Genomic DNA, 15,355 nt, shown 5'->3' on the forward strand with positions numbered 1-15,355 from the left:
ACTATTTCAAATGCAAAATACCAAATAGTTTTGCGTTTTGTATTTCAAATGCTAAATGCAAAATAGGTATTTTCAAAATACTTTTTCAAAATAAAATACCCTTTGACCAAATCTCAGATATTTTTATTTATTTTAGGTATTTGTCATGAGAAATAGAGACACAATGCCGAGCCGAACAAAAACGTCTAATAACATGGCACCTTATGCATGACATTTTGGTCATATTTATCAGTACGAGTATCAATAAATTCTGTTATGTCGCCGCGAGTAACTTTGGAGAAAGCGCAGCACATCTCTCGACACCCCTGAGCCGCTCACACCGGTGTTGCGCCTGGCCGTCTTTACGATGGCGCATCAGGTGCCCATCTAGCGACTAGCGAGTGGAGAGTCATCGCCTGCCTTGATAACTTGTGCGAGCAATGTTATGGCAGGTGTCCGTGTTATTTGCTATAGCCCAGTCTTTTTTCCACCCAAACTTAAACCATAGACCAGTACTCTGTCCATATTCTCTACAATAGCTTCCAATGCCTGCTGAAACCGGTTCACGGGTATCTATTGATGTACCCGTGAATGGGTTCCCGCAGGCGTTCTACATGACATCAAATCTCTCCAAATGGACTCTACGTGTTGGATCTATATCCCCACGCACGCCTTATAAATGACCGGGCTCGAAAGACCTGAGAGTTTCTAAACGGAGATACAAATAATAATACTCACTTAAAATAATGTAAAAAACTAGACTAACGAAAAGAGAGCCATGGCTCCATTTTGTGACTTGTGTGGCCATTTATTTCGGTTGATTGTGCATCTAGTTTCTTATTTTATTATTATTACACTTTTCTTTTATTAATAACAACTGGACTGGTATTGTTGAAGTTGAATAAACATCAATTTTTATTTATTACACTTTTTAACAATACCTGGCCTGGCGCTAGCAGGCGCCTCTATCGGTCAAATTCGGCAATATTACAAGCGTCATTCGTTCATTTCATTTTGTTTGACTGGTAATGTTGGCTAAACTTAATTACAAAGTATTTTGCATTTTGAAATGAATATTAAAAATGCAAAATACATCTCGAAAAGTATTTCAAATAAAATACAAAATGTTTTTTACTAAAAGGCATTTAAATGCAAAATACAAAATAGGTATTTTGCATTTTGTATTTGCATTTTAAATAGAAGTATTTCAAATAAATCGCATCTCTGGTGTTGTGGCACTGTTAGTGCTGGAGAAAGGAGATCTAGGCTCTCCGAAACATGGCGCGCGAGTAACTAATAACAAGTGAGTCTAAACCGTAAAATTATACAATGTTAGTATGTCTCACAACAGTTTAAATTCGAAAATATTGGATTTTTAACTATGCTTGTAATATAAAATATAATAGATATGGCAAGCCCAAGCGATACGGCATACAATTTGGTATGTATTGGCCTTATGCAAACAAGATCATGACCTTTCACCTCTAATAGCTGAGCCGGTTTGGATCGTTAAAGACAAGACGTTGCTGATCTCATTCCTTGAAAGTTTTTGGTACGACCTTTGTTATCTTAATGTTGAATCATTTTCCTCAAACGGCGTAGTAATTTTTATGCTTAAGCTAAGAAATACTGTTTTTACAAGTATAACTTAGCATCATAACTTTGAATTCCTAATCCCTAATACATTGGACACATTGTGAATTCCAAAGTTTATGGTAAAGCCTTGCAATAAACACCGTTTGAGCCTAGTATTTTTTTTAACGTTATCAATATAACAAATAAAGTACAAATGGCGGACTCATTATCTAAATCTAAAGCAGTGGTGGGCAAAGTACGGCCCGCGGGCCAACTCCGGCTCGCGAAACCATTTTATCCGGCCCGCCGCGGATACATTGAAATTATCTATATTTATATTTTTGTTTTTTTTTGCTGTAAAAAAAGCTTGAGAAGTTTCAAGAGGAAGGCCGGAATTGCAGCATAATTGCACTTTTATATAAAACCGTATAATTTTAAAATTTCCAGTTTTGCTGCAATTCTGGCCCTGCTCCGAAATTTCTCAAGCTTTCTGGGCCTCCATGAAAAACGTTTGCCCACCACTGGTCTAAAGGCATTCTCTACCAGTCAACCATCAGGCTACGATAAATTCTTATTTGGAATTCGAGAATAATAGATAATATAATGTAGTATAGCAGTACAGTCAATGCCAATAGCGGAGACTCTACGCGACCATGAGAGATAATTTTGACTGTACCATCTAATAGAGTTGTCCTAACTGCTTTTTCAATGGCTGCTCCGCGTGATGGGGCAGAATAACATTCTGAAGTTAAAAATGAATATTTTCGGAATTTAACTAAGTACATATTTGAAGTGATTATGTAGGTAATAGAAGTTTCAAATTACATTATATGACGGTGTTATCATGTTACATTATTAATTAATACTAATAACAGTAATGTTTGGGTGTGCTCACTAACGCTCGGATATTATAAATGTTAATTATGGGTTGTGTTCATACTGGCTTAATAAACACATAATGAACCAAACCACAAAAAACAATATTTTATATTTTGTTTGCATCATCTAATTATTAATTATATTAATTATGATTAATAATGTTCCAGTTTATGCGGCCGATGTGTTGACAAAATATAGTTTGTCAAAGGACTGTTTCATTTCAAACATTGACAGAGAGCATCATACTATATTTGTCTTACACTAGTACTAGCACCCAAAAGATATGGACGAGTACAGTTTTTAGGGTTCCGTAGCCAAATGGCAAAAAACGGAACCCTTATAGATTCGTCATGTCTGTCTGTCTGTCTGTCCGTCTGTCCGTCTGTCTGTCCGTCCGTATGTCACAGCCACTTTTCTCCGAAACTATATGAACTATACTGTTGAAACTTGGTAAGTAGATGTATTCTGTGAACCGCATTAAGATTTTCACACAAAAATAGAAAAAAAAACAAAAAATTTTTGGGGTTCCCCATACTTCGAACTGAAACTCAAAAATTTTTTTTTCATCAAACCCATACGTGTGGGTTATCTATGGATAGGTCTTCAAAAAAAAAAAATAATTAAAAAAATTAAAAATAAACAAAAATAAAACCATAATAAAATAGCTTAATATAATATCTTTTTTAAAAAAAGGGAACCGCCTTCAAAAAACCAACCCACTGAAAAGTACAAAATAATTTTTAATTTTTTATATGGCACCCCTTTACGTGTCCAGTCCCTATCCCACGGCGTAAAGCAAATTTTTGCCAAAAAGTAATTAATACCTAATAATAAGAAAATTAATAATCATCCGGGTAATTACTTAGTTTTTGAAGTCGGTGCCAAACCAAAATTTTTGAGAACCGATATTTTAGACAACGAAGAACGCTGCACTTACGTGCATTATAAAGACATACTTAGTTTACTCATTAATTTAGTTCTTGTAGGTACTAGGTACTCGTATTGTTTTTCTGATTGGTAGTAAAGACTGTTTTTGTTGGTTTGGCACCGCCTTCAAAAACTAAGTAATTACCCGGATGATTATTAATTTTCTTATTATTAGGTATTAATTACTTTTTGGCAAAAATTTGCTTTACGCCGTGGGATAGGGACTGGACACGTAAAGGGGTGCCATATAAAAAATTAAAAATTATTTTGTACTTTTCAGTGGGTTGGTTTTTTGAAGGCGGTTCCCTTTTTTAAAAAAAGATATTATATTAAGCTATTTTATTATGGTTTTATTTTTGTTTATTTTTAATTTTTTAATTATTTTTTATTTATTTTATTTTATTTTTTACTTTTTAGTGATAGGCAGGTACTTCATTTATTTTAGGTTTTGGGCTAAAATACTAGTTTGTTAGGCTCTCCACTTAGTTTTGGGCTAGTAACTACCTACTAATGTTGGTGATGGCCTAACTCGATGATAATCGCGACATAACATAATATTACGTTTTGGTGCCAAACGATTTGTATGTATATTGCTCCCACTTCCACTCCCATTCCCAGTCCCAGTCCGAGTCCGACTCCTACTCCCACTATTTTATCTAAATCGGTTTTAGCAACATAAATTTGTTGGTAGGTATACCGATAGCATGGCCACCTACCGGGTCCAATTGGTTTTTCAAACCATCCATGTACTGTACACTAAAACCTTCTCCAGAATGTAACAAACACTTTTCTGAAAACCGCATCAAAATCGGTTCAGCCAAACGCGAGATAATCACGAACAAACATACACACATACATAGGTACATACATACGGGTCAAACTGAGAACGTCCTTTTTTTTTAAAGGCAGTTAGAAAAAAGTTCATCGACCCACTTAGTGGAACTCTGCAACATAGGCTCACGACGACAAGTCGGTTAACCAAAACAAAGTGTGCCTATGTTGCACTAAAACTAAGTTCCACTAGGTCCAGCAAGGGTTCAGCATCAGCTCTATCTTGGGTACTGCTCTCCCAAGTGCTCATCAAGATGTGACAGATTACCAAAATAGCGTGGGCCTATGTTGCACCAAACCTGAGTTCCACTAGGTACAGCAAGGGTTCAGCATCAGCTCTATCTTGGGTACTGCTCTCCCAAGTGCTCATCAAGATGTGACGGATTACCAAAACGGCGTGTGTCTATGTTGCATCAAACCTGAGTTCCACTAGGTACAGCCAGGGTTCAGCATCAGCTCTATCTTGGGTACTGCTCTCCCAAGTGCTCATCAAGATGTGACGGATTACCAAAACGGCGTGTGTCTATGTTGCACCAAACCTGAGTTCCACTAGGTACAGCCAGGGTTAGTTTGGGAGCAAGGCCCTCAAAGTGTTTCTTGAACGTCCAACGGCTGTCAAGGACCAAAGGAAGGATTTGCCCAGCCTGGGCGGATCAGAGGGCCGCTCTCGTGGCCGTAGTGGGGAGAGACCTTTCCTTGCCAGCGGTGGTAAAATCCATGCTTGGTGGGGAGAGTAGATGGAAGGCGGTGGCCTCCTTCTGCGAGGACGTGATGGTGCAGAAGGAGGCAGCGGAGCGTGGCAGGGAGGAAGATCCGGCCTCTCAGCCAATGCGCCGCAAGCGCGTGGGGCGGCGGCGGTTGGCATACGACCGCCGGTTACCCCCATAAGGGCACTTGTGGGCGGCAGGCCCGGGGACGTCTGTCGCCTACAGAAAGGTCCCTGCGTGGGCGAGCGCGATGTGTAGCCAACGCGCCCAATGAGGTGAAGGGGTGATTTCCCCAAGGGTCGGGTCCGAGTCCGGACGGCCGCTGGCGAGGTTGCGGAAGAGTACTTCGGCGTTCCTGGGACCTCGCCTTATAGCAGCGAGGCGGCAACAGAGGGGTTTTAGTGGGTAAACCTGGGGTCTCATTAGCCCACAACAGGGAGTCCCACATAACCATCCCGGCCCGTCCCCGCGCCGGGTGGTATGCGTAAAGCATTTCCCCTCTTAAAAAAAAACTGGTGGGCCTATGTTGCACCAAACCTGAGTTCCACTAGGTACATCCCGAGTTCCACTAGGTACATTCAGGGTTCAGCATCAGCTCTATCTTGGGTACTGCTCTCCCAAGTGCTCATCAAGGCGTGTCGGATGACCAAAACAGCGTGAGCCTATGTTGCACCAAACCTGAGTTCCACTAGGTACAGCCAGGGTTCAGCATCAGCTCAGATCTATGTATACTAAAACCTTCTCCAGAATGTAAGAAACACTTTTCTGAAAACCGCATCAAAATCGGTTCAGCCAAACGCGAGATAATCGCGAACAAATATACATACATACATACATACATACATACATACATACATACATACATACATACATACGGGTCAAACTGAGAACCTCCTTTTTTTTTGAAGGCGGTTAATGATATTGAGATTTCTAATATCATTTTTTTCTAAACTGAATAGTTTGCGCGAGAGACACTTCCAAAGTGGTAAAATGTGTGCCCCCCCCAAATGTGTGTGTTACAGGGGTAACTTCTAAAATAAGAGAATGATTAAACTAAAAAAAATATATGATGTACATTACCATGTAAACTTCCACCGAAAATTGGTTTGAATGAGATCTAGTAAGTAGTTTTTTTTATACGTCATAAATCGCCTAAATACGGAACCCTTCATGGGCGAGTCCGACTCGCACTTGGCCGCTTTTTAGGGTTCCGTAGCCAAATGGCAAAAAACGGAACCCTTATAGATTCGTCATGTCTGTCTGTCTGTCCGTCTGTCTGTCCGTCCGTATGTCACAGCCACTTTTCTCCGAAACTATAAGAACTATACTGTTGAAACTTGGTAAGTAGATGTATTCTGTGAACCGCATTAAGATTTTCACACAAAAATAGAAAAAAAAACAATAAATTTTTGGGGTTCCCCATACTTCGAACTGAAACTCAAAAATGTTTTTTTCATCAAACCCATACGTGTGGGGTATCTATGGATAGGTCTTCAAAAATGATATTGAGGTTCCTAATATCATTTTTTTCTAAACTGAATAGTTTGCGCGAGAGACACTTCCAAAGTGGTAAAATGTGTGTCCCCCCCCCCCCCCGTAACTTCTAAAATAAGAGAATGATAAAACTAAGAAAAATATATGATGTACATTACCATGTAAACTTCCACCGAAAATTGGTTTGAACGAGATCTAGTAAGTAGTTTTTTTTTATACGTCATAAATCGCCTAAATACGGAACCCTTCATGGGCGAGTCCGACTCGCACTTGGCCGCTTTTTTGTTATTATTTACTGACAATTTGGTTTGACCAACTATATCTACAAAGCCTCTATTGTCAACTCTATTTGTTATTATTTACTGACAATTTGGTTTGACCAACTATATCTACAAAGCCTCTATTGTCAACTCGTTAAAGTGCATGTTCAGATATCTTTGAGCACCTTGACCGCTCCGATATATCAGATTGCACACTATATGTATAACAACAAAGTTATAAGTTATAGTACTTTGCGAAGGTTATACATAAAGTTGGAATGTTAACGAGTTCGGAAAATCACAAGAAAATAAGAAAAAATGTTTGTATTTAGTTTTTTTTTTAATTTGATTGAATTATGACATCATTAAACATTCCTACTAGTGGTGCCGTTTAAAACTGCTGTAATATATAAGTACAGAATTAAGTACAGGGTGGCCAAATAAGAGGTACCTATACACTTTATTTTTGAAATTTTAATCTATAAAACATAAAATTAAGTAAACAGAATTAAGTACAGGGTGGCCAAATAAGAGGTACCTATACACTTTATTTTTGAAATTTTAATCTATAAAACATAAAATATATACATATATTAATATATTTCTGTATATTTTTTTATTTTTATTTATTTATTAAGTATTCCTTGTTAAATATAATATGTAGGGTCAGTAATTCCACATGGAAAATAATGTCAGACAAATGTGCACCTGTCCACGTTATCTCAGCGACAGTGTTTCGAATATTTTGTTTTAATTGCTGAAGGTTCGTTGGACACGTCCCTTTAGATAGCCCCACAGAAAAAAGTCAGGAGCTGTTAAATCAGGCGATCTTGGGAGCCAGTCAATGTCACCGTTTCTCGAAATTAATCGACCGGGAAACGTTATTTTTAATGTTTCTATTGTTTTTAATGATTAAAACACGTTGTTCCGTCGTAAAACGCTCCATAATAAATTTGCCGTATCTAACAAACTAATTTTCATGCAATAACTGTCATATTTACCGCCAAAATAAAATGGCGGCAAAAAAAAGTTGTATACCTCTAAGTTGGCCACCCTGTACTTAATGCGGTCTAAGCATAGACACAATAATCATAAAATCACAAAACGATTTACAGTTCTATGAACCCCTAGAACCTCTCACAATGATGTCTGGACATTTTCAGTGAATTCCCCAGACAACTTTGCAAGTACGGAGTTATAAGTTAGAAGCATACTCTTTAATATCGGAATTTTATTTAATACAAGCAGTATTAACGGCTGTATTCGAACTTTAAGATACGTCAAATACTAGAGATTGAAACGATATGGATTGGATATGTCAGTGTCAAACAAGTGTCAAAAATGACGCGTTTGTTTGAAGAAACGTCACTTTTGACACTTGTTTGACACTGACATAACCATTACATATCGTTTCAATCTCTAGTATTTGAGGTATCTTAAAGTTCGAATATGGCCGTAAGTGCCTTCAGAACGTTTAAAAGTGGTTTATTTTTATATAAACTATCGTAAGTCATACGAACATAGAATGGATGTAATAAACTATCCAATACGTTACTGTTTTATGTTTCATATAATATACCTACTTATTTTGTTACACTTCATAGCTAAATAATCGGTGCAAAGAAATATAGACTCAATCATAAATGTTTGAAATTGTATTTTATTTACAACGCAACGTTATATTTTATTACGTTTTGTATGCTAAATCATGAATAAAAACACTTATTTTAAAGAAGCTGTCTTATTATTAGACGTAGTCTCACTAAATGGACTAAATATTTTTTCGAATTCCGACCAAGAGCAAATTCCACCTTCGCAAACTGAACGTAGCGGCTCTTCATTCATGTAGAACATGACGTGGTAGTCACTGGACTTCTTAAACGCGCATCTAAAATCAGAACATTAAGGTATATGGTCAAAACTATATTAGTCAGTACATTTAAATTTAAAACAAATTCGTATTGAGCGGGTATTTAGGGTTCTTAAGGGTCGGCAACGCTTAAGTGGCTCCTGTGATGTTGCTTATGTCCATGGGCAACGATGACCGCTTCCCATCAGGCGGCTCGTTTGCTGACGATCACATAAAAAAAAAGATATGTATTTAATGATTACGTACTTGTTTAAGACCATGACAATATTCGCTGCATGAGGATTGATTCTGCTGGTTCTCCAATATCGATCTCGTTTTTTGTCAGCTGCAGTAATTGGTTTGTTATCTTTGAACCAACCAAGAGCTGTATAAACCATATCCATTATTCTGGAGCGAGTAAAATATGCCGTTATTTTTCTACCTTTCCCAGCTTTTGCCAATTGAAAACTCTCTAGTAGATCTTCTAAGGGTATTTGACTGTTCAACTCTGCGTTTTGACGCCCATAACCATATTTGTAGTAATGTTCTAAGTCTCCGATATATTCTAAAACTTTGAGGTCCTCGGTCGTAAATAGGGCACACCAAGGACTGGCCTTGTTGTTCAGTCCCGACCAAGTATAGCAACATAAATCATAAAGAGCAGTTATGTTGTCGTTGGTTAGGCTGTAATCGATACCCAATCGCCTTTGGATCCTATCCTTTGCCTATAATAAAAATGGGATACATTAAAAACTTGGTTAACAAGATTTTTCATTCAAATTTTAATATAATATCGTCATAATGTAATATTTAGTTATTGCGTATAAATGTAATTTAACAATATTTACTCGTAGTTTATAATACGTTTTTAATAAAAAATAAAGTAGTAACATTACAATATATTTATTAGGGATATCTGGCTATACAATATAATTGTGACAAGTTAAAATTAAATGTATTACTATGTCACATTATTAAACAACTAAGCTCATTTACTTACATTAATGTTATTATCGCTTTTTGAGACTACTTAGATCGGGCTGAAACACATGTTTCGCCTTTTGCTATGGAAAAGGAAGAAAAGTTTTTTTTTTCTACCTATAGAATAGAATACTTACAAAAGTTTTTCAGGTACTTACTGCTAGATAGTCTGAGGAAATTGTATATTTATTCGTTTCCTTGGTCCAAGCGGAATTTTCTTCAGCATCAGTGTTGATCGGCTGAAAATTACATAAAACACATTTCAATCCAATCTGTTTAACCTTTTAAACTATGTCATTATCCAGGGATATATACACACTATATACGCCAGTCAGTGGGTAAGATAGATATATTACCGACGTATCTGGCGGACAAATCTGCCGGCCTAGCCAAGCTGCCAATCGCTATCGCTTCGACAACGAAACGCTTTGTGTCTCTCTATCACTCTTCCATATTAGTGCGACAGTGACAGGTTGCGTTACGACCGCTACGGAGCGTAAGCGATTGGCATATTGGCTACGCGGCCCGTTAGGCACTTACATGCAGATCAAAGTCGCTTGTTAGATCATCCATTACTACATTCTTGCTACCAAGCCCCTCCAAAAAGGCTCTAGCACTTTCTTTAACCCAAGGATGATTTGTTGGCCGCAATCTGTAATTAGCTCCTTCTAGTTCGTTCAGTTTAGAATAAACCTGTTTCAATCTGCTAGCGATATCAATCATTTCCTGGCACCCCTCATCATGCAAAGCGCTTGTTTTATCAAACATATCGTTGTCAATGGCCCAGTCTCGGAGATTGTCGATATCTTGAGCGCACAGTGAACACCTGCCTTTTTCGTAACTCGAGACAACGAGGTCACGGATAGCTATTGCTTCCTTCATCCTTATGGCTGATTTGGGATCAGTGTATGTTTTACCGTTGCGAAATATGCCCCAGATACTCATCGGTTCACATTCTGTTAAAGATAGTATAAAAATTAGTTGATTAAAATTTACTTATGTATAAGTAAATTGGATATTCTTATTATAGAGGTATAAACATTTTTTTTTCAGTGTCCGTCCAAAGTAAATAACCGGACAAGTGCGTTTCGTATCTTTGCGCCACTAACATAATAATTAATTAAAGCAAATAAATAATGAAGAAATATTGGATATCAATCTTACACAGATACAGCTAGCCCCAAACTAAGCTTGTACTATGGTTACTAGGCGACGATATAAATACATAAATAACCTCCATAACTCAGAAACAAATAATTTGTGATGAATACATAAATAAATGCCCCTAATTGGGAAGGGCAATTTTATAAAAAAATGTCATACACAGGGTATGAAATTTTTTTATAATCTAAGCTCTTCTTAATCCCAAGTTATAATTAATATTTTAAAAAGAGTGAATTTCTGATTTTTTGCACACAGTATAGGCCGTAATTTATTCTTAATTCATCGACATTAATAATTGACTCCATTTTATTGTTGTTGTATCCAGTTGTTTGTTGTGTGTTGACGATTCTTATTGGGAGATATTATTTTATACCTACTCTTATTAACGACTGTTCCAATTGGCAATTAATTGACTTTTATTCATTGTTTTTATTTTTTCTGTTCTTGTATTCTCGTAAGTTTTGACATTGTAAATTTATATTTTGGATTTGTAAGTATTTACCTACTTACACTTATTCTAATTATGTTGACAATCCTTATTGGAGCTATAATTTAATTTAATTAGTATTGTTATTATTTTCATTTTATTTTGACGATCATGATAGAAATTCTTATATTTTTGACATAAATGCAAACTTATTATTTAATTGTCTTTCATGAAATAAATCATCTAATCTAATCTAATCTTTTGTTACCAAAATCACTCATATAAATAATGTAAGTAGGTACTAAGTACGCCTAATTTTGGTAGATAACACAATAGGATCAATTCAATACCATTAACCACTAATTCAAGTTCTTAACTACATATTTAGGTACCTACCATTTTTTTTGTCAAATCATATTAACAATATAGGGTGATACTTGCCTGGTATATTTATGACGGAGTCCCGTATGTCACCTCGTACCGCATTGTAAGGAGTTTTGGTCGAAAAATATCTATAGGAGCATGCCGTGTTCCAATAACAAAACGAAGATAACGCAATATCTGCGTGTAGATAACAAATAAGCACTAATAAATTCAATTTTACTCTCATCATATTTTCAAGATAAACTTTTTTATTATATGGATTACGAAAACACGTTATTTCTGGGCTCAACCTCTGCTCAATACCGAGTGCACAATAACTATGTTATTTGACATTTTAGTAGGCCAAAAGACTGGTTTGACTTGTTTATCCTAATCAATCCTATTAGCTATATGCAGACACATCTTTTTTTTTCTACCAGGTAAATTTGTTAATATTAGTTGGTGACTTCACTACATGTATCTAAACTAATAAATTTAACAGAACGTTACCTACTACTACATAATATAACCACAAAAATATGTTTTGTTATGATTGGAATTTTAACTTGTCTGGTATACAATAAAGTGTAATTTACATATAGGTTCGTACTTTTAGCAAACTGTTGTTTTATCAGTATTCTATAATCAAATTTGGCCAGCCTAGTAATGCAGAGAGATCTTTGTATGTGCATGTGTGAACTTGGATTACCCCGCCACACATATTAACCGTAGGTAATATATATGTCACCATAAAATTGTAAATATTCGTCAGATTATAATCTCGCCAGTTAAATTATAAACTGACGGTAGGGAAATTATAAGCTAACCTAACCTACGTTAAATTATAAACTAACGGGTTCACAATCTTACGGTATCATATATAGCGGCGAGAATACGATAAATATATGATCAATATTTAGAATATCACATACGGTTGTCATGTGTAATGGGGCAGAATAATAGTAACATAGGTACCTACCTATATTATTGTATTGTACATATGCCTGCTTGCTTGGGATTCCTGTGATTTTGAAATTCGTACAAATTTTAAGCCGTTTGATGCATGTTTAATAGTAACCACCATAGTGTAGGTACTTACATTCAGCACCAAATCGACAGTGATAATTGAAGGTATAGTAGGTATGTTACCTACCTACCGCATACCTACACACAATGCAACACACCATATATTATTATAAGTATGTGGCCTCTAAATATTTGACTCACTCTTTATTTGATGCTAGCTTTGAATAATTTTACGGTTTAGACTCACTTGTTTAATTTAAAGTCACTCGCGCGACATGTTTCGGAGAGCCTAGGTCTCCTTTCTCAAGCATTAACAGTGCGAGCCGCGTTCACGACGGCTATGTACCGCGTACTGCGTAAAACAAGTGAGTCTAAACCGTAAAATTATTCAATGTTAGTATGTCTCACAACAGTTTAAATTCGATTGATGCCAGCTGTCCCACGTCTAATATTTTGTTTGTATTTTAGTCAATAGCTACTTAAAAATGAAACAATAATTATTGGCACAAATAGTTTATTTTCGCAACTATCATCACCATTGTTTCAGTTAGTTATGCAGTAAATATAATATTTATTTCATATTTTGTTTTTACATAATAGGATAGATTTTATAATCACAAATCAAAATAATATTTTAAACGTTTCTCTTTCATTTGTGATAATTCTTTGCAATGATATTTCTATAAGTTAATTACCTATTGAATTTATTTCGAGAAAAATAAACACTAATTGGCAATTGACAATTTTATTAAACTGAAAAGAATAAATAACAACATTCTAGGTATATGATACATATGGAAAAAATTATAGTTCTATAATTCGGTGCATATGTATTAACAAAACTATAAAATTAAGAAATTGTCACATATTCAAAATGGTAATAAAATAAACGTACAAAATATTAAAATTAGTTATTTCACAAGAAATAACAAAAATACTTCTTTGAAATTAATAAAGTTACATATAATTTTCCTAAGACGATGCGATTTGACGCTATTTCAAAAGTCTTATTTACAATAATATACAGATAAATTATCAAATTCCACTGCGACACGTAAACTCTAAGTACAATATTGGCGTTTTAAAAATTCTATAACTAGCAATACTCAGGGCAACTAATGCCCTGCCCGTGAAATGGAGAAGCAAATGCTTCTGTATAATTATTTCACTAATATTTCATCATTATACTTTAATGGCGAATTCTAAGTGTAAGGACTGAGTGGACGCTCGAGTTGGGCGTGCAGCGGGGCGGGGCGTGCGGCATGCATGTTAAACAAATGCAAGCGTATAGGAGCGGCCTTAGTGCACGCTGCTCAAATCACTTGGGAGCTCGACGCCACGCTGCACGCCCCGCTGAACGCTCCGCTTCGAGCGTCCACTCAGGCCTTACACTAACACATGTATTTCAATTCTTTATTGTTGATTTGATGACTAAACCAGACAGTGTTTAAACAAAAACGCGGTATATTTAATAAAAGTGCAACTTCTAACTATAATCTTTCCCCGGAGCATAACATTTTTTTTAACTAAACGGTTCGAGTATAATAATTAAATCAATAATTATATGGGCAAGTATTTGTTATTATATGAGTAATAAACTAAAGAATAAGTTAAAACACGTTTGCACACTCAAATGTTCATTGAACTCAATCTTTAAACAATAAAGTCTTAACATCATTTTTTAAATTCTTAAATGTCTAAATACAATATGTTTTATTTACTTTCAATCTACGTTATATTTCATGTTTTGTCTATTCCCATATCTAAGTATAGAGCATAATATTAATCATTAGAGAGAGAAATGCATAAGACTTCAAATATCACTAGATGACTCACATCCAATAGAATTTGTAAGTAATTTAATTATTACAAATAAAATTTGGTCCAACATTGTAATAGTAATATTGGAATGCAGTTGTTTATCGGTTTTTAATATTTGTAGGCACTATTATCTGAAAATGATTATAGACCAATTAAAAAGTGAAAGTCAACTTAAATTTGGTAGGGGTAGCAGAAATAGTCTTTATTTTTTAAGCTAAGCTCGATCAAAAATCTTCCCAGTATTGTTCAAAACCGCAAACGAGAGGCGCAATAAAAAAAGGTTTAGACGCTATGTAATGTACCTATGTCAATTGTCATCTTTATAGCCCTAGGCGGTAGATACTTTGGATTGTACACCTACTAACCAATGATAGAATCTCCAGGTAGTGGCACGTGCCTTCTTAACGCGTGTCGACCGCACGCTACATGTGATTGCTTATTGTGAATCTACTGGCTAAAGCCATAGAGTTGACAATTGGTAAACATTGATTACCGTTCCGACCCTTTTGTTTATGGTGCATCCGGTTTGTCGTTTTGAAAATACTTAATAGATTCTAGGACGAGCTCAGTTTAAAAGCTAAAGATTACTAGCTATTCGTTTATATATGGAGAACAATATTTATGATTTCATATCATACTTTTTAGATGTAATTTTTTTGGGATTGGGAAGTTTACTTCAATGCCTGAAAGACCGTTATCTTTTGCATATGCAAGAAATACCAGAAAAAGTTGCCAGAAAAACTACCATTTCCGATAAAGTACAATGTTATGGTGGAATTAATTATTATTTCTGTAGGAGTAGCAGCTATAAGAATTTTAAACAATAATGTTTAAATGAGGATCTCTTGGAAAACTTCACGTAATAATTAAACACACTATTTAAGGTATTAAAAATTGATTTGATTGGTGATTGACACACGAAAAACTAACCAAATAAGACTAAGGGCACAGTAATGGACTTAATGTGTTCTAAATATTGCTCATAGGTATTCTTATTATATCAAGTCTACTGAACACTTTGACCGCTTTGATTTGAATCACACTGACAGAGTTTAAACAAGCAGACATACCA

The 15,355-nt window shown here is 35.6% G+C and overlaps 1 protein-coding gene and 2 long non-coding RNA genes across 3 annotated transcripts in view; 1 reads left to right on the top strand and 2 right to left on the bottom strand.

The window, feature by feature from the left end:
* Nucleotides 1–15,355, top strand: part of LOC134650363 (uncharacterized) — a 282,213-nt gene that overhangs the window by 216,359 nt on the left and 50,499 nt on the right. The gene's annotated exons all lie outside the window — the stretch shown is intronic.
* On the bottom strand, nucleotides 8,375–11,712 carry LOC134650376 (multiple inositol polyphosphate phosphatase 1-like). Its single transcript, XM_063505329.1, has 5 exons — nucleotides 11,515–11,712; nucleotides 10,023–10,438; nucleotides 9,641–9,721; nucleotides 8,769–9,226; nucleotides 8,375–8,540 (listed from the first exon to the last, which is right to left on the bottom strand). Exons 1-5 carry the CDS (start codon nucleotides 11,684–11,686, stop codon nucleotides 8,375–8,377), a joined length of 1,293 nt encoding a protein of 430 aa, XP_063361399.1. The 5' UTR covers nucleotides 11,687–11,712.
* LOC134650574 (uncharacterized) lies at nucleotides 10,975–11,349 on the bottom strand. The gene is made up of 2 exons (XR_010097052.1): nucleotides 11,061–11,349; nucleotides 10,975–11,024 (listed from the first exon to the last, which is right to left on the bottom strand). It is a non-coding gene; the product is annotated as an uncharacterized LOC134650574 (long non-coding RNA).

Source organism: Cydia amplana, chromosome 8, assembly GCF_948474715.1.
Source record: "Cydia amplana chromosome 8, ilCydAmpl1.1, whole genome shotgun sequence".
Classification (NCBI taxonomy): Eukaryota; Metazoa; Arthropoda; class Insecta; order Lepidoptera; family Tortricidae; genus Cydia; species Cydia amplana.